Source organism: Callorhinchus milii, unplaced genomic scaffold, assembly GCF_018977255.1.
Source record: "Callorhinchus milii isolate IMCB2004 unplaced genomic scaffold, IMCB_Cmil_1.0 Scaffold5, whole genome shotgun sequence".
Classification (NCBI taxonomy): domain Eukaryota; kingdom Metazoa; phylum Chordata; class Chondrichthyes; order Chimaeriformes; family Callorhinchidae; genus Callorhinchus; species Callorhinchus milii.
Window position 1 is genome coordinate 17,780,076 of NW_024704746.1, and position 24,153 is coordinate 17,804,228.

The 24,153-nt window shown below is 37.5% G+C and overlaps 2 protein-coding genes across 2 annotated transcripts in view; one reads left to right on the forward strand and one right to left on the reverse strand.

Annotated features, from left to right (window-relative positions):
- The window catches only part of pkn2a (protein kinase N2a), a 34,951-nt gene extending 24,685 nt beyond the window's left edge, over positions 1-10,266 (forward strand). The window contains exons 11-22 of the mRNA XM_042335364.1: positions 245-416; positions 1,978-2,101; positions 2,702-2,838; positions 2,958-3,033; positions 3,127-3,218; positions 4,033-4,209; positions 4,392-4,454; positions 5,268-5,344; positions 6,099-6,241; positions 6,323-6,430; positions 7,060-7,140; positions 7,336-10,266. Of these exons, the coding sequence (XP_042191298.1) occupies positions 245-416; positions 1,978-2,101; positions 2,702-2,838; positions 2,958-3,033; positions 3,127-3,218; positions 4,033-4,209; positions 4,392-4,454; positions 5,268-5,344; positions 6,099-6,241; positions 6,323-6,430; positions 7,060-7,140; positions 7,336-7,539 (1,454 nt within the window). The 3' untranslated portion in view covers positions 7,540-10,266. The remainder of the gene's footprint in view (positions 1-244; positions 417-1,977; positions 2,102-2,701; positions 2,839-2,957; positions 3,034-3,126; positions 3,219-4,032; positions 4,210-4,391; positions 4,455-5,267; positions 5,345-6,098; positions 6,242-6,322; positions 6,431-7,059; positions 7,141-7,335) is intronic.
- Positions 9,807-21,477, reverse strand: gtf2b (general transcription factor IIB). Its single transcript, XM_042335366.1, has 7 exons — positions 21,402-21,477; positions 16,579-16,685; positions 14,683-14,816; positions 13,748-13,894; positions 13,483-13,612; positions 12,337-12,618; positions 9,807-11,294 (listed from the first exon to the last, which is right to left on the reverse strand). The coding sequence occupies exons 1-7, from the start codon at positions 21,416-21,418 to the stop codon at positions 11,161-11,163; spliced, it is 951 nt and encodes a 316-aa protein (XP_042191300.1). The 5' UTR covers positions 21,419-21,477; the 3' UTR covers positions 9,807-11,160.
- Between the last annotated feature and the right edge of the window lie 2,676 nt (positions 21,478-24,153).

The following is a 24,153-nucleotide window of genomic DNA, read 5'->3' on the forward strand; positions in this document are numbered from 1 at the left end:
GAATGGTTTAACTCGTAGGCTCGCACATGAAATATAGCCACCTGGGCAAGGTACCTAGAGAAAGACTGTAATGTTGTCTCAGTATGACTCGGAGCCTTCAGAAGAGAAGGGAAAAAATTAAAGGGGTAACTATTTTGATCCGGAAACTGATCTTTGAATATTAAAAATTTAGTTGTAAACTCTTTGTAGTAATAAGTAGATTAAAAAGCTGCATTACTCGCTCTGTTTTGTCGTGTTGCTGCAGGCAAAACATTCCTTCGAGCGCCTCAGATGAATATTAATATTGCCACTTGGGGGCGACTGATGAGGAGAGCCGTTCCTACAGTAAATAGTTCTGGCACCTTTAGCCCTCCAGCCTCTATCCCTGCTGCTGTACCTGTGGATGTTGCTCACTCAGAAAATACAGAATCCACTGGGTATGTGTTCCATTATTAGTCCATGAAAAAAATATTCTGTTATGTTGAATTTGTCTGAAGGTTAGTTTAATTATTTTCAAGGAGAAGATGACTTTAAAGTGAGCACTGTATTTTGAATGTTAACCTTTAATGTTTTGCTTGTTTGTTGTATTTTCTTAGAAGTTAATGCTTGGAAGGGTTCCTGTTGTAGGCCAGAGTATGTCAACTACATGTACTTAGTTGATCTCAGGGAAAACAGTCACTCTGGATTTAAAGCTCGGTCAATTTGAATGCAGCATTAAATATAACAGTGAAGGGTTTATCAATAAGGAAAAAAAAACAGGAAAAAAATGTTAGGTGTACATGTTATAACCAAATGTTAAGTCATGATATCATATAGCAGAAACTGCCAAGTGAAATGAAGTCTGTAAGTACAATCATATATTGAAAGTTAAAGGAAGTGATTCTATGAATAAGCCATTATGAACGAAGGATTCGTGAAATGACATTTAGGAGCGTTATGGCAGAGGTTTTACCCAAAACAGCAAGCATGTTCCCTAAAGCGTGCCAAGAAAGGCACTCCTTCAAATGATGCAAACGTTCCACTTTCTGTGCTGCTTTGTAAATGGAGGAACGTCTGTTAGGTCTTGCTCAAGTCCAGGGCATTAATTTTGAGATGATTTTGGACACCCTAATCCTTAGTTTCTAAAATCTGAAGGGTAGAAAAAGGAAAGTGCATTTGTTCTCATAGTTTAGAAATCAGTGATTTTCAGCCCTGCTAACGTTTAATTTTCCTTTTCGTTACTGGCTTGGACAGTGTGTAGGCTGCACCCTGCAGTTATAGATTCACTGTCCTGTGTCGGAGGAATTCTGCGTAGTACTTTAGCCTTTCCTAAGTTTTCATCTTAAACCTATATCTCCATGTTGCTTTAGTTTAGTCTGCACTAGACCTACCAGGACATCGTCATTATTTATACATTATGGGCATATCAGGCACTTAGTGTGGTGAGCATAATTTACAGCTTTGTCGTAACATTAAAGGGGAAGCCTTATAGAATAAAATCACAAGGTTTCTGAATGCTTGGGCAGTGTGAATACAAGATATAGGGAGGGATAGTTTGGTGAAGTTGTGGAGGCTAATGCATGAAATGGGAAGGTAGATTATTTCAACTTTAATGTAGTACTTATTTGAAATACGGTGGACTCAATACATTTGGCATATAGCCTTCCAAATTTTAATTATCTTAACATTAATATAGCTTGTTGTAACTTGGCTGTAAACTGAATGGTTCTGAAATTAGATAAGAAGGTTTAAAAAAAAATAAAAAATTTCCTCCCTCCCTTTATCCCATTTGTAGGATAGGATGGTGTACTTATTCAAGAATGATTAAGCCTCTTAATGGGAGAGACCACCCTGTATTCTGTCTCTCTAGATTTTCAGGAAGCTGTCTCTATAGTATAGCTACTAGAGGAGGTTAAGCTACCTATTAGAGATCTAAAAGTGTTATTCATTGAAATTGTAAGTATGAAGTGTTATTAAAGTTATAGAATTTTGAATCATTTTGTGCATTGTTCTTTTAAGAGATCTACCAGTAGCAAAGTTAGAATTTGACCCTGAGCCACCGCCCGCTCCACCACGAGCTTCCTCTCTGGGAGAGAATGGAGGAACAACATCAGACATCAGGATCTCAGATCAGCATGTTCAGGTGGGAACTTGAAACACTTCAATATTTAAAAAACAAAATCAGTAATAACCCTATTCATTTTATTGTACAGCTGGGCAGGACAAATTTGCAAGCCTATGGGGAGAGAGCGAGGGAATGGGATTGGTTTGGACAGCTCTTTCAAAGAGCCAGCACGATGGGCCAAATGGCCTCCTTCTGTGTTGTATGATTATATTTTGATTTCATTACTTTAGTTTCTGAGCTGATTTGGATCTCTGGGTGCTCCCTGTGCGCCACAATATTGGCCATTTGGGATGTTCTTTTTTCTGTTTAAAATGGTGGTTAATGGTACAGCAGAGTATTTAGTTTTACCACTATTTACATCATAAATGGGAATATTTCAATCACTCCTTTCCTTCAGCAATCAATGGCTGAGGCTTTAGCCACTACATCCTGCTTTCTACAACAGTATCCTAAAATCCCTTTACCCTGTAACTTCTCACTTTATTTTCAAAACTCTCAAAAAAAATCAGAGCAGCCTTGATGGGGTTGTTCTGTGCTGTAACAATCTATGATTCTGTTTCACAATCTTTTTTGATGTAGGAAAGGCACTGATGGTGTTTACTGACTTTTGTTTTACAGGATGCACTCTCAACTTTTGATTTTCTTATCGATAGAAACAGTATTGTTCCAAAAGTTGAGAACAACGTAATTTCAACATCTGATGTACTGCACTCAGATCTAGACTTCCGAACAATCTCACAGGCAGACAATCAACGGTGTGTTTTTTTGTATACGTTGGTAAATCACTGAGGAAATATTTAAAATTGTAGAATTATAAGCAATGAATAGTTTGGCTAAATTATTTCTGATAAACTAAAAATTTGTCTGACTCTAGAACACAACAGAGATTCCAGTTCAGTCTTAAGGACTTCAGATGTGCTGCTGTGCTTGGCAGAGGACATTTTGGAAAGGTAACTATTAAATGAAACTTGCACATTTCTTTCACCACAATTTGTATAGTGATTGAAGAATTGCAATTGTTCTACCAATTTGTGCTTTTGCAGGTTCTTCTTTCTGAGTATAAAGTCACTGGTGAAATGTTTGCAATCAAGGCCTTGAAGAAAGGTGACATTGTAGCCCGTGATGAGGTGGATAGGTAAGTTTGAGGACTAAGCTATTAATAAATACTTCATTATAATCTACCTACATTTTTTTAAAAAAGATATTTGCAGTGGAGTAATAGTAAATACTGTTGTCCACATATTATGATGAAAGGCAGACTATCAACCAGAAAATCATGGAGATGCCACTATTTAACACAATTTTTTGCACCCTTATAAAGTATATCCTTTGAGACCCATTGCTTTTATTTTCCTCCTGCTATCAGCACCAGTCAAATTATATCTATTCTGGCAGGTGAGCAAAGCCTCTCTTTTTGAATTTGCTGTCCAGTATGACCCAAATTAATTGTAAGTTTTAAAACTAATTATTCCTTTATGTGTACTACATATGCTGTATAATCAGCTAAAACTAATAGGAAGTTCTCTGTGATAACGGTTTCAAAGAGGGGAAATAAATAAGCATTAGACAAAGCAGAATCAAAACCGATACCAGAAAGCAATGTTCAAAGTAGATAGGAGTAGCTCAGACATTTGACCACTGGATGTAGGACCAGATGATGATGTAAGATCAATCTTGATCAAAATGACATTACTGGAAGCCCTGGTTGGCTGGCACATCAATGTAGGAGGTCTCAACCTGTTCCCAAGTTTGTTAGCTGGAACCAGACAAGTCAGTTGAACAAGGACTGTGCCACATAGTTTGTTTTCATTCTGCTATTTAGATGTTAGAAAGTGCCTTGTTTGTTTGTTTTATATAATGTTTTGAGATTTTATATAATATTTTTGAGTTTAAATTATTGCTGAAATGTAAAGAATTTTAATATACATTTTCTTCTGTTCTGCCTACAGCCTTATGTGCGAGAAGAGAATTTTTGAGACTGTGAACAGTGTCCGGCATCCATTCTTGGTCAATCTATTTGCCTGTTTCCAGACCAAAGATCATGTATGTTTTGTAATGGAGTATGCTCCTGGTGGGGATTTGATGATGCACATTCATGCTGATGTTTTCTCAGAACCCAGGGCTGTGTAAGTACTTATTTTAATTGAGGTATTTGCAGATATATTTTTCAGTCCTTTGCAAGACTTCTTGTATTCTGTGAAATCCAACAGCTGCTTGTTTTATTTGTGTTCAGGATGGATATAGCTAAATTTAATACTGGGCGATTTAATAAATGCATTTAATTGTTTTTTTAATTTTGTTGCTGCAGATTTTATGCTGCTTGTGTGGTTCTTGGGTTGCAGTATTTGCATGAACATAAGATAGTTTACAGGTAAGCAGAAAAATTACCATTTGTTTTTAAATATCATTTGACAACAGTATCTACGTTGCATTCTAACCATGATCTGTACAGAATCCACCCCAGCTGCAATAAATTAATTCTATTTTCATTATGGTGCTACCTTTTTTAATTTCCCTTATGATTGACGGAAATGCCACCTGTCTAGCTTTGTTGTGTCAAAATCAGATGATTTAACTGTTGTACAAATATACATTACTACAATTTTAGAGAGGAATAATTGATTGCTGAGAAATTAAACAGTATATTTTGTAGATTAATACTGTCTGTTTCCTTGGAAACAATGGGGTGATATCACTCTAAACCTACAGTTGTTGTTAATCAATCTTTTAATTGTACCTTGACTATTGTTCAGCTGTATGAAGGATGGCTCCCTTATTCGTCTGCCGTGACATTTCTGCAATTGGAAGAGAGGAAATGCTAAAAATAAAACTGATTCAATTAAGGTATTATGGTGGGTATTAAGAGAGTAAATTTTATCCATAGGCTTGAGCCTTTTATGTGCTGGTGGGGTAAATATAGTATTCTTTCAGATTAGGTAAGGAACTATGTCCAGGGAGGTGTGGCAGTCCACCACCTCTCTGATGCCTCATTAGTGACAAGCCTGCTCAAACTCCAGGTTCTTGAGTCAGTCCCTAATCTGCCATCAGCAGTGCTGATGTGTTGCTAAATCAACCAACCCATGACGTGATGGCCTTATTACCAAGTAGCCATAGTTAGTTAAAATATTGCAGTTTTAAAAATTAATGTCAACAACTATTTTTTCATCTTTATATCCTCTTCCAGAGATTTAAAGTTAGATAACCTGTTGCTGGATAGTGATGGCTATGTGAAAATTGCAGACTTTGGCCTTTGTAAAGAGGGTGAGTATTTACTGTTTTGCAGCTCTCGGGTGTGGGAGGGAGGGGGGAAGACTGGTAGCTTTCAAGTATGGCATAATTACCTATGCAGTCTAACGATAAATGATTGTTGGTGCTTGGTACTAATCTATTGCTTAATACCTTGGCAGACCAATTTGAATAATTACTTAGCTAGAAGTCTGGTTTCATTGTGGCAGAATATTTTATGGCATGTAAGGCTTATTACATTGCACACATTATTAAACAAATGGCTATACCTGGAAATCAACATTAAACCATGAATATCGACTTCAAACTCATTAATTTGCTCAATCTGGTGACTTTAATGGAACTGCACAGATGGTTGGGTGTCAGCAACAGGTCGATTAATCTCAAGGATCCAAGTATCTGATGAGGAACAAACTGGAAAAGTACCTTGAACTTGGGGCTCAATAACTTTATTGGCAGAATATAATAGTGGATTATTGAATATAAGAAGTATTAAAATGACTGTCACAATATTTATGATTTTACTCCTGGTTGAGTAACACATTTGTTATGGCCCACTATCTATTCATTGGAAGTGTACATTTATTAAATTCTCTTTGCAGAGTATGTGTAGCTGTAAATTCACGTGAACTTTTTGTGCTTTACTCAGTTACTCAATTTATGAAATTGCTGTTTATGGTCCGTGTTTATTTTGACTGAGTGAAAGATTTTGGAACCTATTTGGTGGAGGCAAATATAAAATCAGCTAATTTGGTGGTATTTATTTTAGGTATGGGTTTTGGAGACCGAACAAGCACATTTTGTGGCACTCCTGAATTTCTTGCTCCAGAAGTGCTTACAGAAACATCCTACACCAGGGCAGTGGATTGGTGGGGACTTGGTGTTCTTATCTATGAGATGTTAGTTGGTGAGGTGAGTGATAATAAGTCAAGACACTTGTTTAAATATTATATGTAATGCAAAAACTGATTGCTTTTACTCTCCCTGGTTTAGTCTCCATTTCCTGGGGATGATGAAGAAGAAGTGTTTGACAGTATTGTAAATGATGAAGTTCGATATCCCAGATTCTTGTCTACAGACGCAATCTCCATTATGAGAAGGGTATGTTTCCATTTTTTGGGGGGGGGAGAAAAGGCAAATAGCTTTAATTTTAAGTCTATAGAAGCTTGTATTGAATATTGGTCTTCCATCTGCATTGAAAGTGTAGTAGATCATATTTTACACAAGTCATATTTGTATTCGATGCATTTTGTTTTTTAAATAGTCATATGTAGACTACTTAACAATTGTTAATTTTAAATTAGTGAAAAACTTAATTTTTTTATGAAGATAAAAATGTGACTCAAAAGGATGATTTTGATTCATTAACTTAATTTAGCAGCATTCTTTAAACAATCTGATACATATTGCTTCAATGTGTACCCAAGTAATATAATGCTGCATTTACTGTCCAATTCAAAAGATTTATAAATACATTTCTTATGTGAGTGTATCCTTTCCTTTTTATGTAACATAGCAACTGGAATAAACAGCAGGAATACTATAATAACTACAGTTATAGTTTTTGGATCCATTGTAGATGACCTCACACTTCCCCCACACTGAATTAAATTGCCAGTTTTGCCCACTCACTTAATGTCTTAAGTCCCTTTATAATTTCCTGTTCCCATCTACACAATTTACTGTGTCTCCCAACTTTGTCATCTAATTAGTATTATTGTTACCTTTAGCTTCTACGAAGAAATCCAGAACGACGTCTTGGAGCAAGTGAAAGGGATGCAGAAGATGTCAAAAAACAAGCATTCTTCAGAGTAAGTGGAGTTGTTTTTTCATGTACAAATAACATGTATGATGGTAAAGCAAAATGTACAGAAGGGCTACAGTTCTAGAGGTAATAACTGAATCATTTCTGGTATTCATGTGATGAATATTGGTGCTAAAAGTTTCTAGGTTTTGTTGAACTACAGGCAAATCTGTTTTTCATTTGTTTTTCTCTCTCTTCACAGCATATTGAATGGAACAGTTTATTATCAAAGAAGGTAAAGCCCCCCTTCCAGCCCATCATTCAAGGTCGAGAAGATGTCAGTAACTTTGACGAAGAATTTACCTCAGAGGCACCAATTCTTACACCACCTCGGGAGCCAAGGATCCTCATTGAGGAGGAGCAAGACATGTTTAAGGATTTTGATTATATAGCAGACTGGTGTTAGGACAAAACAGCATATTTTTATGGAGTAGAAACTGTGAATTCCTTGCTGACTGTAGCTCACAGAAACACCCGTATGAGACAAATAGTGGTTACTTCCAGACCTTACTGCAGTCTGTGCCATCTGTAATCCTCAAATCTCATGTAACTGAAACTTTCTGAAAGAATATCATAACCACAGTGAAGAGTGGCAATGTAGGATCTGTCAGATCTGTGACCACTGGGAAAGTTTGGGGCTGAATAACATTGGTTTATTGCAGTGCTCACCCTGGCTGGAATAAAGCCAGAAACCCCAGTATGGACTTTGCACTGTTCATTAATGTAACTACTACAATTTTTTTTCTTACTCTGAACTTCACTTTATGAATGATAACCGCTGCCTTAATTATGAAAGGATATTGTTAGAATCATTCCGTGGGCTAAATTGAAAACTACTTTCCTGTCTCTGCTGCCTCTCCTTTTCCCTCCCCACATTACAGCTTCATTTTGAGTGCTATTGGCTGATGACACCAGAGTATGGTCTCACCTGGCAGAAGGTAGCTACTGTCTTGGACTGCTGATAAAATTACTGTGTGACCAAGCAATGTGTATTTTAAAACAAGTTACCTTGCACATTATTTGATCTGATTATGATTTAAAATCTAGTTTAATGCCTTACTATAATGTTGTAAATTTTAATTGTATTTATTATGTAGCTTAAAAATGTGCCTTATCTTTGTGAGGCAGCACAAAGTGCTTCCAGGCAGAATATTACAGGTACTGAAAGCCTACCAAAGCCACTTGCCAAACAGCTACATCACCTCTTTGTTCCTGACCTGTATGTAAAATGGTGCCCCCCCCAGCCTTTAGCATTTCATGAAGATACATTTGTGTGTAAGTATTCATAAGTCTTAAGTGTGAAGAACTAGCCAGAACTGAAAAAACTGCTGTTTTAGCTGTTTTCACACTTCAGTTTTCATAGCCCAGATTGTTGGGATGTATAATGATCACAGAACAAGCATTAGATTTTATAGTTTGTATATCGTTTAGGTCAGTGGATCCTTTCTTTTTATCTGCTGTACATGATGACCATATTAGCTTTTCTTGGAAATGTATACATTGCTGTCAGTGTAAGTTTGAAATTGTATTTTAGTTTACAAGAATTGTGTTCATGTTTAGTATAACAGCCATATGAAAATTTATTTTTTTTAAATGGCCCTTGTAACTAATGTTAAGCCATTATAATTCAGTTCAAACAATTGTCTGCAACAGCCTACAAGGATACTGTTGATAACGGTTGTATATTTTAAATTGAAAGAAAACCTATTCATTTTGATAATCACAACAGGCTGTATGCCAAAACTGCACAAGTACCATCTACATGATTTATTTAAACATAAGCTGCTGTTTCCCATTTTTCACATTATCCTGTCCTTGGTCACTGAAGGTGGCTATAGCAATAAGTACTGCAATAATTGGAGCAGCAAATGTACATTTTATAAAGAACAGTCCATGTAAATAGTAGGGTTTATTCTTGAGAGTTTTAAAAGATTTTTTTAAAAAAATACAGCCTGAGTAAATGGCTAGAAAAGGTCTGTTTCCAAAGTGTATAGAGATGAAACTTTTTTTTAAAATAAGTAAATCACTAATGATGTAGAGGGCAGGGTAAACTACAGATGATCTTAAAAAGCACTAATTTTAACGATACACCTTTTTTTAAACATCATCTGATTCAAAGTGAGAATGTTGTAGATTGTACATGTTCCTATATTGCTATATGCATTATAAAGTGTCTGCTTAAGCACTTTGTAAGATGAGGCATGTTTTGGAATGGTACACTACTATGCATTAACATAACATGCCCAACAGTTCTTGACTGAAAAACACTTAAGAGGGTTTCAGTCATTATGTATCAAATGCACAAAATTAAAGGTTTCTTTTTTAAGTAGGGCAGCCTGTTCCAACTCATTTGTGTACCTACACTAATTCTTTCAGGAAACTTTAATCCATTTGGTCATGTCTTGCCTAAATTCTATTGGAAGGAAAGTTTTAACAATTTCTTCATTGGCATCAGACAAACCCCAAGATGGGAAAATGAATCAGTGACTAAAGTTTCTATTAATGCCACTAAGTACTGGGAGGAAGAGAAATGTGTGTATATTGTAACCATTAATTTCTATCTCATCTCCATCTGAGCAAAAAGGGACAATGTAAGAGAGGGAGTGCTCAATTCCCCAACACCCCAATTTTACCTTCATGTCCGCAAAGGAAGGACATTTTGTAATTTATGAAGCATGTTAATTTGTTCACATTTATTCACTTCCATATGTGCAATCACAAGAAAGATACATACAGATGTCATTAACTTCCTTTAATGGCCATCAAAACATCTATGTGCCAAGGAATTACCAATACATAACATTTAAAATGTAGAAACAAACTACATTAGTTAACCTCTCACTCAAACAAATTATAAATGCAACTTGATTAGTTTTCAGCACACTAAGAAATACATATTTTAGAAATCCTTACATAATGCAACAAAGTTATGCTCAAAATAAGCACCTTAACAATTAGCCCATTGAAACAAATCACATTTTAATGTAATTTATCTTGCATTTAAATAGATTCTCCAAAAAAGTTACAGAATATCAATATCAAGCTCTAGAACTTTTAAGTTATTCCAAAGATCTCAATCTTAAACTGCACAAATAAATTCAACTTTCAAAGCTGAGCAAACTTTTCTTTGTAACCTACAATGGTCCCTGCCTGCTATGACCTCAGTTTGAATTAATCCCACAACTAAATGAGCAGTATGAAAAAAACATGGTTTGAATCCAATTAACTAAGGTAACATTTGCACTGAAAGCCTACATTAGAGGTGAGCCGCAAACTTAACTGGACTGGTTGCCTTAGGCAGAAACAGTATTTGAACATGGTCCAGATGACAAATTCTGTGAAAGCCATTCTAAACAGCAAAAGCAAATAGAACACCACACCATGAGCTTTATCTTCAGTCTCTTGGTCACCGGGGACCCAACCAGAAGACTTAAACAGATTTAACAGTAAAATTGGCTGTACATCAAATCATATTAAAAACTGATGAGATACTCAGTCCAACCTGCACTGAACAACCACTTGCATATATAATAGTTTAGCATGGCAAGTTTAAAGCTCAATTTAATATAAATGCTGAAATAAAGGATTATATGTTATGTAGACACCAAGCATTTTGCAAACCTTAATACACGTACCATATGCCAAAATCACATATTGGTAATTCAGCAAAAAAAAGTAAATATGAACCAGTCTATCTGCAGTCTTTCACAGCGCAATGTCCCCATTTTACATTATATACAAATTAATTATCCAGCAAGGTATAAATTCTACACTTGCAAATATACAAATCAACCAGCAAGTATAAATGTTCTTAAAATTCAGCTTTGGAATATATTCTGCATTTAACATGCTATAACCCTCTACTGCTACATAACCTCACTGGTTCATTGCTGGGTTCATTCATTTGAGGGTCATAAAATTGGGACTCCAAATCAACACATTTGAACCTCCGGGGGGGGGGAGGGGAGAACAAAAATTTGCTTTTTTTTTGAAAAAAAACTTGTGTGCATGAATAGGCTGACTCAGCTTACAACTGGGGGAGCTTGTCAACTGGCGTATCAAATTTGAAATCAGCAGGAAAAAGATCAGCAGCTCGTGGATAGATGAGTCGGTAGGACTGCCTGATTGTGACGTCAGCTACACCAGCAATGTCTCCAATCTCTGGGGAGGAAAGAGAGGTTAGATTCTGAACTGTATAAATTCAGCATAAAACTGTCTAAAGGGAGAGCAACATGTGCACCAAGATAGGTCTGAAAACAGTTTCCAAGAACTTTTGGTATCGGCAATAATACTTACATTTGATAAAGCACCTCACTGCGACATCTCAAAGTGCTTCACAGAATATACTGTAAAGTGAATTGACTGTATATTTTGTGAGGCAAGCACTGAATCGTCTTCCACTCATTATCCTCCAGTTATAGCAAGAATATACATTCATTGATGCAGTGTTTAATTTTCTAGTTTTAACAGCTGCCAAACATTAAAGAAAATCTACCAAGAGTATTTCAAGAGAACTCTACTATGCATGTGGATTGATTCATTTTGTGAGATTACTTGCATGTCAGACAATAGTCCCTATTTAACTATTAACCTTCAGAATGAAATGGCCAAACAAGTTATACTAAGCTTTCCATTTGATAGAGCATGGGTAATTGCTATCAAGAGATTGCTGTGTATTTTGTAAGCAAACAGAGCAACCAATTTGTACGTAGTACAAGGAGTAATTAACTCCCTTCTCTTTTGAATAGTGTCATGGGAGGTTTTAACAGCCACCTGAACAGGCAAGCTGGACCTCAGTTTAACATCTCATCCAAAAGACAACACCCCTGACAATGCAATACTAAACCAGTACAGCACTACAGTGGATTGGCCTGGATTACATGCTTAAAATCCCAATGCGAGGTTTGGAGCTCAAAGCTTTCTGACCTAGAAGCGAGAGTGTAACCAACTGAGCCAGGTTGACAAGATGCGGAAGTTCCCAATATTAAATACTATAGCAGTTGAAATTCCTGCTAGACAAATGTATTTGATATTTGTGATCTTATTGCAAACTACTCACTGTCTAGCCTCTAGTAAACTTGTTGGGAGATGACAAACAAGTCCCCTTCTTTGTCAAAGTGTTTTAAAATCATTTGTAACTAACTATTCGCCTCCATCAGATCTAATTCAATGTCATTATTGTTCCTTTGAACCAATACACTACCTTTTTGTGTCCTTTTGTCTGCTGATGCCTGAGATGCCATGTAAATAGCTGCTGCAGCCACAGAGATTGGGCTCCTGCCAGGCACCAAATCCAGTTCTACAGCTTTCCTGGCAATGTGTGTTGCACCCATCTGCACTTGTTTTGGCAATCCCAAGTTTGAACAGAACCTGGACATAAAATCTCCAGTAGTAATCAGATCCACACTGGTTTCCAAAGCCTTCAGGATTAACTTAAAGCAGCGGCCTATTTCTTTCTTTGAAATCCTGGACACTGCACAAATCTCTATAAACGTGGGGAAAGGAAAATCAATTAGGAACAAACATCACTCAACAAAGTAGATGCTAACATGTATATTGTTCTGAACAAAGATTTATGGGTAAGAGAATTCAACAGACTTAAAGTAACTGAAGTACAAGTTTACTTGATGTTTTGATCTATTATGTCCATAGTTTTACAAAAAGGCATTAGGCAACAATGCCATTTGCAGTAGGTGATCCAATTTTTTTAGATTTAAATCCAACTCCTAGTGGTCATTACAGTAATCGGTGGAATCATATGGTATTAAAGCTAGTGGACAATCATGGAGACGTTACTTTGATTTTCAGAAGGCATTTCATAAATCTGAGAAACTTTTAATCATCAAGACTTGTGGAATGAAGACAGAATATTCTGGGAAATAAAATGGAAGTGATGATAAATTGTAATTAATGACGTTTTGAGTCCCCAAAATTATTTAGAGTGGAGCATAACTATTTTTGATAATTGTCAACAAAGTTCTGCTGATGTGACATTATCACCAGCTGCCTTACCCAAGGGAAATTGATAGCTTATATTGAAAATACTACACCACCACACATGTATCATTTATGCATTGAACGTTTTCAAATGGTTTCTTTCCATACCCTCCTGGGAAATCTAGAATCATTTTTAATAATTCAATATCAGAAATACCTACTTTTGCATAAACCACGCAATCTTATTAGGCAGCTACTACCTTCAAAGAAAAATTTAGCAGTGCAGATAATAGCACCTTAATAATGTACTCTAATTTTAAATTTGAATATCTCCAAGTCAAGTTATATGGATGCGGTTGACCACTTAATTGAAACCACCCTATAATTTCAAATAGACTGCAGATTCTCTCACCTTTGAAAGTTCGTGGCACACCTTCTTGCCTACAGGCAATGTATAAACAGGCAGAAGCAATGGCATCATTACTCCTTCCCTTTAGGCTCTTTTGTTCATACACTTGCTTAAATAAATTATTTGTTCGATCCTAATATATGGAAAGAAAATTTTAATTAAATCCAGGCCATTTCATCAGTAGCTATATTAAAATTTCATGTGTTCATTATATTACAGTAAATTAATGAGGCGACACCATGACAAATCAAAGTCTGCATGAACTTACAACTATATTTCTAGGGAGATTTATTCTGTCAGACATATTGCTGATTTCCTTAAATGCATTCATCATTGCTCGGTCAGAACTGCTCATAGTCCTCCTATTTTGGTATTTGGCATTCCCAAACTCATCAAAACTTGCTGATCCAGTACCCTGCAAAAGGAAAAGAGTTTTTTTTTATACAATGCTATAATTACTTACCATTGTCTGGTTCCACAAACTTACAATGGAAAGAAACCTTCATTTCAAGCAGTCCCTATCCCAGCACAGAAATGCCCTTCTAACTAGTCTATTACAAACCCACATGGATGCTTCCATGAATGAATGCAACTTCTAACACATCAACACAACATGACCAGTAAGGAAGGGTTCTATTAAGACAGGACTTTCATGCAGCAAAAGCTGGCTGGTCAAGATTCCTCATCAGATGAGTTGCAGATTTAATCTAACCACCATGCCTTCATCTGCATAATTCTCTAAAATTACATTACATTAATTACATAAACCAGTATTAACTCGTTACGTTACTTTGAGTTGATATAAAGAGTATCATAATAAAAGATACGGAAATAGCTAGATAATTAGACATAATCATTTGGCAATTGACAATAATTTCCATTAAAACAAAATTCCACAGAACCAAGATCCACCACCTGCAGGAATAAAATGTGAAACCTATGGAATAAATTGAAAGACTATAATACTTATCATTAGAGAGGGTTCTAGTCACATAGCTAAACAAAAACAATGGCTGAAGTTAAATGTTATAATAGCAGACATGCTTGCAAAGTCTTTGACCTTTTGACAGAAAGAACTTCTGGAGTTCGTATAAAACTTATCTTTACATCACGTGTTATAAACTGTGATGGTTTAAAACAGTGACAGATAACTTCAGAAAGTTGGAACAAAACAAATGTAAGAATTGTATGTCGCCTTCCTACCTTTCCAATCATAGTTGACAAATCACCACCATTCAACAGTGGGTTCTGAGCATCACCAACTCGAGATGGGTCTTTTGCTGCTTTGTCATTGCTGAATGTTCGCCACTCTGAGCCAACATCTATAACTCTATCACCTGACAGTAAACAAAACAGTAATCAGGCAAAATAGGGTTTTAAACTAAATAATTTGCCCAGATACTAAGGGGTGCTTTAGCATCTATACAATAATTATATTGTGGAGATTCCACTGGTATGTTCGAGTATGTAGAAATCTTAAAATTCAAGCTTTAATTAAGTCATCACTACTTTGAAAAGTCAAAGACTGCTTGAGAAATTTCACTTTTGTTTTTAAGGCTTCAAAATCATGTACTCTTGAGTCTGGTTTACTTAATATGTATTCTTTGTAAGTTGCACATGCACTATGGTGTAGGTTTAATGACATTTCTTTAGTTTAAATGGTACTTTATCCTTTTTTTAAAAAAATAAGTCACAAACAACAACAACAACAAGATTCCATTTATAAAGCGCCTTTCACGTCAGGAGGACGTCCCAAGGCGCTGCACAGTTGGGTCAGGACCCGAGCAGGGGGGAAATGGTCAGGGTGAGGGGAGGGAGCGAGGAGGAGGAAGAGAGTCGAGAGGGGAGCTGAAGGCTCGGTCAAAGAGAAAGGTTTTGAGACCGGCCTTGAAGGAAGAGAGGGAGGAAGCAAGGCGAAGGCACTGGGGGATGGAGTTCCAGAGCCTGGGGGCTGAGAGGCTGAAGGCCCGACCACCGATGGTAGGGCGATTGGGGCGGGGGACGTGGAGCAGACCGGAGCCGGAGGAACGGAGGGTACGGGCAGGTAGGTAGGGGGATAGTAGGTCAGAGAGGTAGGAGGGAAAAGATAGTTTATATGAATTGCTGCCACCCCTTTTGGTACAGATTTTATTTAATTTGTTATCTACGTCAATTAAGTTGACGTGACAGCACTGCCCAACAAGTTTCAAAAAAAATACTTAAACCAATTTTAAATTGTGATAAGGCAAACAACTGGATATTTCAAGATTATGAGGATGTTAGAAGTCTATAACTAGTTTTTAAATCAGAAGCTATTTTGAGCGTTGCAAGACATTTCAAAAGTAGAACGGAATATTACACTTACACTTTCTAAAAGCACCAGTTGAAAGAAAAAAATGATTTACAAGTATCTTAAAGTTAATATAAATAATATAAAGTAGAACCCTATTATAATGGACTTAGTTATAATGCGGGTTTACTTCTAGCAGCATTGAAGTGGGAACTCAACTGCCAGCTGCATCAGCACTTAAAAACATTCTCCAGTAAGCAAAAATGGCTGACTTGTTATTGGATCACCACCATCACTTCCTGAATGCAGCACATGCCCCAGAAATCTGCCAGTTTTTCTTCCAGCTAGGAGTTTGAAGTACTGAGGGAGCTGTCCATCTTCGGTGCACATGCAGTTTATGTCAAAACTCTGACTCGCATTTCCACCCGTTATACTGCTGGTTTATATACCCTCAACTACATTGTTCTGAGACTGTACTGTAACTACCACAGCATTAGACGGATTACAGTAAGGTGGACAATTCAGGCAGCTCAGAGTTTTAAAAAGAAGCTGATTGAAAGACTCTTGATGTTCATTACTTAGCTATGAATGTCAGTAACACAATGTGCATCAGTTATGTACAAATACATTTAGCTCTACAAATTGTATCATGTAATTAGTAACAAGGATATAACAATTAATAGTCAGCATTGAGTATTGATCAGATGGACAAGAAAATAGTACTTTATTAATAATTTACTGATTAAATGATTTATTTCCCTAAAGCAGTCTGAAACTGAATGTTAACTATTCTTATCTAAGCAACTAGTGTAATCCGTGTTCATTTTTACCTACAACCAGCCCACATTCTGGGCAAATCATGTCACCAGCACGGTAATCTTCCACCAAAACGGCATCTGGGTGGTTTGGACATTGCACTCTGGGTAATGGATCCCCACTAGAAACAAATCATAAAATAAATAATTTTATGTACAAGCATGATGTGAATTTCAATATTCAATACAAATATAATGCAGCGCATCTAAAAATAAGCAAATAGTACGGATTGATCCAAATTAAGATCAACATTTTTATAAATGAATTTAACAAGTAAACTCTTGAAGAAAAATAGCACTCAGCCATTTGCACTCCTGTATGCCAACCCAATGTTGTACAGCTAAGGTTGCGCATCTGTGATCACTCCAGATAGCTTTAATTAAGTATTCCTAAGGACTGACACACTCCTTTCTTTCCAAAAGTTGAATAGTCACCATATTGAGAAACAAAGTTGCCTTCTGGTACACCAACTGTGATATGCCCAGTAAACTTGATAAACACCAAAGTGAACATTTCCAACAACTGAACGTAGCCCAATGGCCAGAAAAGAACAATTAGTGAACTCACTGTAAGTGAGATCACAGGTGAGCAAATACACACTACAACAAGTTGATCAGCTACATTTAAAATGTTACCAGGATTAAGAGCATCATTTCTGCTCCAACATAAGTGTTTGCCTTTTTAAAAATCTATTTTATCTGAAAAATTGTGAGAGAATCATAATCTTAATGATTCAACTAGCAATGCAAATAAAGGAACACCGCTCAATTTGTGTAAGAATTCAAATAGAGCATCTCACCTGCAGGTTATATTCAACTAGAGAAATACCAATCCATTCTCAAAACAAACAAACCAAAGCAATAACTTAGATTTATATAACGCATTCTTGCAGGATAGTGATGCAAGCGCGATGTGCAGGGTAGAGTAAACATTGACCAGCCATTATATTTTTAAAAAAGGGATAGTATTAAAGATATCATTGACAGGTACCCAAGAGGAGGGTACCTTGATCAATATCAGGTTTTACCAGTAGGTGGACAATCCTATAAACAGATAAGAAATTAAGGATGTTAACAGTTTTACTATGAGATGAGTTTTAGCTGATGGTTGGGGAATATTGGGAACAATGTTTGGAACAGGTTTGTCTATAAATGTTAGTGTCAATTATTCTAATATTTGTAGAAATTTGATTTGAAACATGATTTTATGTATCATTTACTTTGTTCCAGTATTTCATCAAAATGATGTATATACAGATTAAGTACAAATACATTCCATTGTGAATTTTAGAATAAAAAGAGAACACCCACTGAAGCAATATTTAAGATTTTGCAGTAGTACGATTTATGTATAACTTTGCTAATCCTTTATTATGTTTTAATCATAAAATTATTAATAACGATTTGTTATAATTGTCAGATCATGCATCAGGTTAAAAGAAAATTCAAGAAATCTGATATTAAACATGAAAATTTCTATGATGCGAACACAATGCTAAAATGAATTGAAAAGATTAATGTGGTGGCTGATATGAAAGGGAGTTGTGAAGGTTCTAAAGGTGATAGTGGGCCTATGCTGTTAGCTTGACCCACTAGAGGAAGAACTGTAAGCAATCCAGAATTCTAGGTTGCTTAAGTTGATTAAAGGGTTGACCAAAGAAAAAAAATTGCAAAGGTTCATGGAACCCGTTTTCTTGAGAAAAACTGCAGCTGTGAACCATGAAAGCATGTTTACAGAACACAAAGTTTCAACATCATTGTTGGTAAGACACTGTTGTTGGCTACAAAATTGACTTTTTCAGACTTGTTTAAAACAAACTGCTGAAATCTTAATAAAGGCGAGGAGATATTGACGATTATTAGATATTGGTATTGGATATTGTTAACAGGAGGAGACGATTGACAAAAAGATTATTTTGTGGAGCTGATGGCCAGATGTCTTTACAAGATCGATATGTCTAAAGGAAAGGCACAGAGCTGAGTTTTGGAAATGGAACTGAGTCTCAGAAATGGCATACCTAACAGTAAATAATATCACGATTCCTCATCAAAGCCACTTTTTTGGTCTGATCAATTCATTGCAGTGAACTTTACTAACTTGCCATAAGCATTAATTTGATTTGATGAAACGTATAACTTTGATATGCAATACATAACTAATTTGTATTAATAAATACCAATTGATTGAAGAATTTGTGTAGGTCCTTACTTCACTGCGGGGACACAAATATATTTAACCGTTACAGTGTCTCGGGAGTGCTAAAAAGCAATTTCATTTACCTGGCTAAAATAATGTGACTCCCCAGCCCCGGTTTAAATCCTACTACAAACATCATAGCAAGACACATTATTCGGTTAATATAATGCTCCGAACATTTCCTTCTTAAGAGGTTGGTAAACCTAAAACCATTGCATCATATTGGTGTCTTACTGTACTCCTTGAAGCACAGGAAGATCACATCTCTCTGTAATGCAATAACGTAAATAACTATAAAAGTAGGAGGATTGCTATAACATTTCTATCGTCTTCCCTACCACCTAAATATTCAACATTTATGGCCAATTCCTATATTCTATGAAAATTACCTTGAATTCAATGCATCTCATTTAAATAAATAGCTAGAAGGCTGTCATTTTAAAATTTGATCTTTCAAAGGCATTTCTAGAGGTTAAAAAACACCTCAGGATGACGGTATAGATTTCCAAAAACTTAAGAGAAGAAAATAATCTTATTGGTGCACAATAACAAATACAAATGACAAGAAAAAGCATTAACAGTACCACCTGCTGGTAAATGTAGGATATTATTTAAGAGTGTGTATAAGGTGGTGCAACCTTATACACAGCACAAATATTCCAGATAAAATAGATGCTATTCGTGACCAAACTGTTTTTTGTTCGTAAATAAATAGTTTTGCAAGTAGCTATCTGCTTGCACACTATTAGGAAAGAATCTGAGGAGTGAAAATGCTTTAGAAGTTCTGTGTTACTGAGGAAGCAAATTAACATCGAAGATTAAAGTAACCAAGAAAGGTAATGCAATTTTTGGCCTTTCTTAAAGTAAAGATTTTTGTAAAAAAAATTGTTAAACGCTGCCTAGCCACAATGAACTCTAAAGGATACAAAAATTACTTCAAGATTTTTTTAAAATCTCAGAATTGCCATACTTCCTTTCAAATATGTGATCATCTGTAGACACGGAATATGCCTATTTGAAAGTGTATTTCTCTTGAGAAAATACAGTGGCACTCTTAAAAGTTTGATTTAATACCAAATAAACCATATTGGGGAAGGGGAGTCCAGAGATGACACAAATATCTAGTCAGACAGCATTTCAGCAAAAAAGGATTGATATATTTAAAAAGTGGACTTCTAAGAAAGCCAAAGATTGGTTTTCCTTGACTGCATTTCTAACATGCAACAAAATGACAATGTTTTATCACAGTATATGGGTACAGTATATCTTATAGGAACATATATAAATCTTGTTTTAGACCATTTGTACAGTGCTGCAATGTGCCCACTCCCCCCCAAAAAAAAAACAGATTAGCAAATTTAGTTAAGTCATCGTGGTGCCAAGTCATCCCCAGAGCACCACTCGCAATGCCTCAGTGCTGAATTAAGAGTAGCGTAGACAGGTCGAAACACACACTTTTATAAGCATGTCTGCACTCTCAACAGACTTTTAAACGTCTGGTGCAACCTACATTCAAAAAAAAACCTACAATCGATCAATACCCGTCTTTAAAGAGTCGTGGGGGGGGGGGGTTCTTTTGTTAAAAAAAATCTGTATATCAGATTGAAAAATGAATCCCAAATCCTTGCATTGGGGGGTGAGGGAGTGGGGGGATGGGATGGGGGGGGGGGGGTACTAACTGGTGAGATCACAATTCAGTGACGGCCCACCTGGCTCCCGGGGGCCAGACGTGGCCCCCCGCTCACTTTTACCCTCTCAACTAAACTCGATTCGTTCAAATCTATGCCTCTCCCCACCACCCCCACCACCCACCGCCATCGAGAAGAAAACACACACACACACAATAATGAATGAACGACCACATCGACTCTATAAAGCAAATGCATTACTATATTAAACGAAAAAAAAACAACACACACACACACACACACACACAGACACACGGGTGCCTCAGCCCTGCCACGCATCCGTGCACTCCGACCACATCCTTTGATGGACAGGGGACGCTTCCGCGGGGCCCTTAAAAACTACACCATTTTGCTTCGGGCCTCGGGAGCCCGACTCTGCCGGTTCTCCAGCGAAGCGTAGACCTGATGTGTTTGAGGGGCCCTCACACTTGGGAGCGTTATTTTTTTTTGAGGGGGGAAGCAGTCAAACCGACGACTGCCTGAGAGAGAGAGAGAGAGAGAGAGGAGAGAGAGAGAAAAGAGCTGTGCAGTCGCCGCCACGGGATGGACTGAACCTGAACTGTACAGCTCCAGGAAAAGGAACGGGCGGTGGGGTTCACACGGCTCGGAGATGATGGCGACCGGGTTCTCCCGCCCCTACGCACTCTGGAGGCCGCTCTGGGGAGGGGGTGAGGTGCCTTTTCCTCCCGTTACCCCCCCCCCTTCAGACGTCGCGCTCTCTCCCCATTTTACTGCGCGTCAGACAATGCGAGAGAGAGAGAGAAAAACACACGACGGTTTCCCCCCCTCCTCCCCGCACACTCCCCGCTTGGGGCGTCTATCCGCCGGTCACTACCGCCCCGACGCTCTCTCGCGCACACGGGCCAGCGAGCGGCAGCGAACCCGCCACGGCTGCTCGCCAACCGCGGGGCGGGCGGGGCGGGGCGGCCCCGGTGCCGCCGACTCTGCCTCACCGACTAGACGACGCCATGTTGCCCGCAGAAAGCCAGTGACGGTGAAGGCCCCGCCCTCATTTTTTTTAAAACCCGCTGCGCCTCACGTGACTCCGGGGTGTGCGCGCGGGGGGGGGGGGGAGAGGGGGAGAGTCCGTTGGACGGCGAGTCCGCGGCGCCAAACCAGCGTCGCGCGACGCTGTGTCACCTGGAGCGGCCCGTGGACCGAGAGGGAGGGGGAAGGGGAGGGGGAGAGGGAGAGAGGGGTCAACAAAAGTTGAGCTTCATTTTCTTCAAGTAATATTTTGATTTTATATCTAATGTGTGTATAGAAGACGGTGGTCGCAGCAAATGGCCAGAGATGTAAAATGATCTTATATTAAATAACCCTTATCGATGCCCCTCCCCCTCTCCCCCCTCTCCCCCCCCCCCACACCCTCCAATGAAACGACTCTCTCGTCCCTCCAGTTTAGCCTTTTTAGTTTAGTCAAAAGCTTTTCGCGGCGCTTCTGGGGTTTGGGCTCCAAAAGCCGATCTGTGTTTTAGTGTTTGTGTCTATTTACTATGTTCAGTGGATGATTCTGAGTTTGGTCCTTCTCCATTCTTCTATATGTGTGTTATAGATATATATCATATATATATATCTTTTATATATCTTTTTATATATCTATCTTTTATATATCTTTTTATATATCTATCTTATATATCTTTATATATCTATCTTTTATATATATATATCTTTTATATATTCATATATATATATCTTTTATATATCTTTTTATATATATATTATATATATATATATACAGGTGATGAGGTGTTTCCCACTATGCTTCTTCCTATTCCCCATACTCCCCAACTTGCCTGGGGTTTTTTTTTGTTACCAGACCTCATTTTAGGGTTTCATCAAGTTGTGGGTGGGTGGGTGGGAAGGGGGTGATATGAAATAATCTGATAAGATTTTTCGTACAGTCAAAGAGAGAGAGAAAAATAAAAGTGCTGTTTTTGTCTTTCAGGTTCCTTAATTGAAAATGCAGGTTGTACTACACATCAGCAGCATCTGAGGTCTGAAGAGCCTGAAAATACTAAAGATCCATCAGCTTTCATGTTCTTCATGTTTGATGTTACTTTTAATGGCAGGTGCTTATATTTGGTGGGGTGGAGAAGTTAGTTAGAATTATGTCAGACTTTAGACTTTTGATTCTGGGGTCCGCTTCCAACATTGCTTAGGTTTTAAAATAGTTTTAACTAGGTGACTGCAGTGTAAGCAACCCAACAATACCGGGTTGCTTGAGTTGACCGAAGGAAAATCGCGGAGACTCATGGATTTGTTTGCTTCAGGAAAGCTGCAGGTGCATGAAGGCCAAGGACGGTGAAAGAATGTTTACGGAACAAAGTTTTCTTCAACATTATCGTGGGCAGACAAAGACTTGTTTGAAACAAGCTATTGGAATTTTGATAAAGTTTGTCCTTGGTTTGCAGCTGGTGTTTCCAACACCACATTGAACAGACTGGGGTACGTGACCAAAAATGTATAAAGGAACAGAGACTTTTGGCTTATATCGGACTAGGGAGAATCCTTGTTAATCTTTAATTACATTTTCCTACTTAAAAGTAAATTTGTCAGTCACATTTCTCCATAGGGTCACACATTTAAATAACCTTTACAGCAGTTAGAAATCAATCTCTACAGTGTCCAACCCAACACAATAGATCCTGGAACTATCTGCCAAGACCCATCCAGACTCTTCTACGCCAAACTAAACAAATTAGCATTCCTTGAGGTAAAACCATTTTAAAAATGTCCCAACCCATTCTTGTGGACAGAAATAACACATTATCCACAATCTCCCAGTATCCACAATCTTATCAGATATGCTAAAGACAACTCCAGCTGATAGTCGCAAAGATATATAAGAGGCAAGGATTACAAGCCCAGTAGTCTATAAGGTGAAGAGAAAAGAAAGCACTCAAGATGGTAGCAGACAAAAAAACAATGTTTCGAGGCAATTGGGAGTTCAGTCGGAGGGGAGCAGGAGGTTGAAGCTGTGTTTGGTGAGTAGGGAGTGAGGCATGTTGAAAGGTGAACAGAACATCCACCTACTGGAGCATAATAATAATAACCCTTACATTCGAATATAGTGCCTTATGTCTTCTAGACATCTCAAAGTGCTTCACAGAATATACTCTAAAGTAAATTGACTGTTTTGTGGGCGAACATATCAGATAATCAACGGTTCACTGTGTTGATGTGTTGTTGATCCACTTGGGTGCGGATCCTTAACTGTCTAGCACCTTGGGATGTCCTCCTGACGTGAAAGATGCTGTACAAATGTAATTTGTTCTTGTGAATGTACAGTGAAACTCTGATAACTCATTCCTGGGATAAGTTCTCAACTCCACATAACTTATCATTCATTCAATATCCCAGCTATTTCCTGTAAGAAACTTTAGTTCTGATCCTCTGATAACTGGTCACTCTGGGTAGTGCATAATTTGTTATTCAGTTTCTTACATTTGTGTATGAGCTAAATGTTTTAAAGACTTATGCAAGCATTTTGAATTTAAAACAATTAAAGAAATTAAGAAACTTCTGTCCCACACCGATTCAAGTACCCACGTGTTTGATGGGAGATAACAATATCTTATGTTATATTCAGTTAAATATCTTATGCCCTTTTATTGGGTAATTCAAATTAGTGTTTTCATTGTCTTAACGCACCAAACATGCATATTGCATGTTAATATGTTTCGACCGCGCCTTCAGTCACCC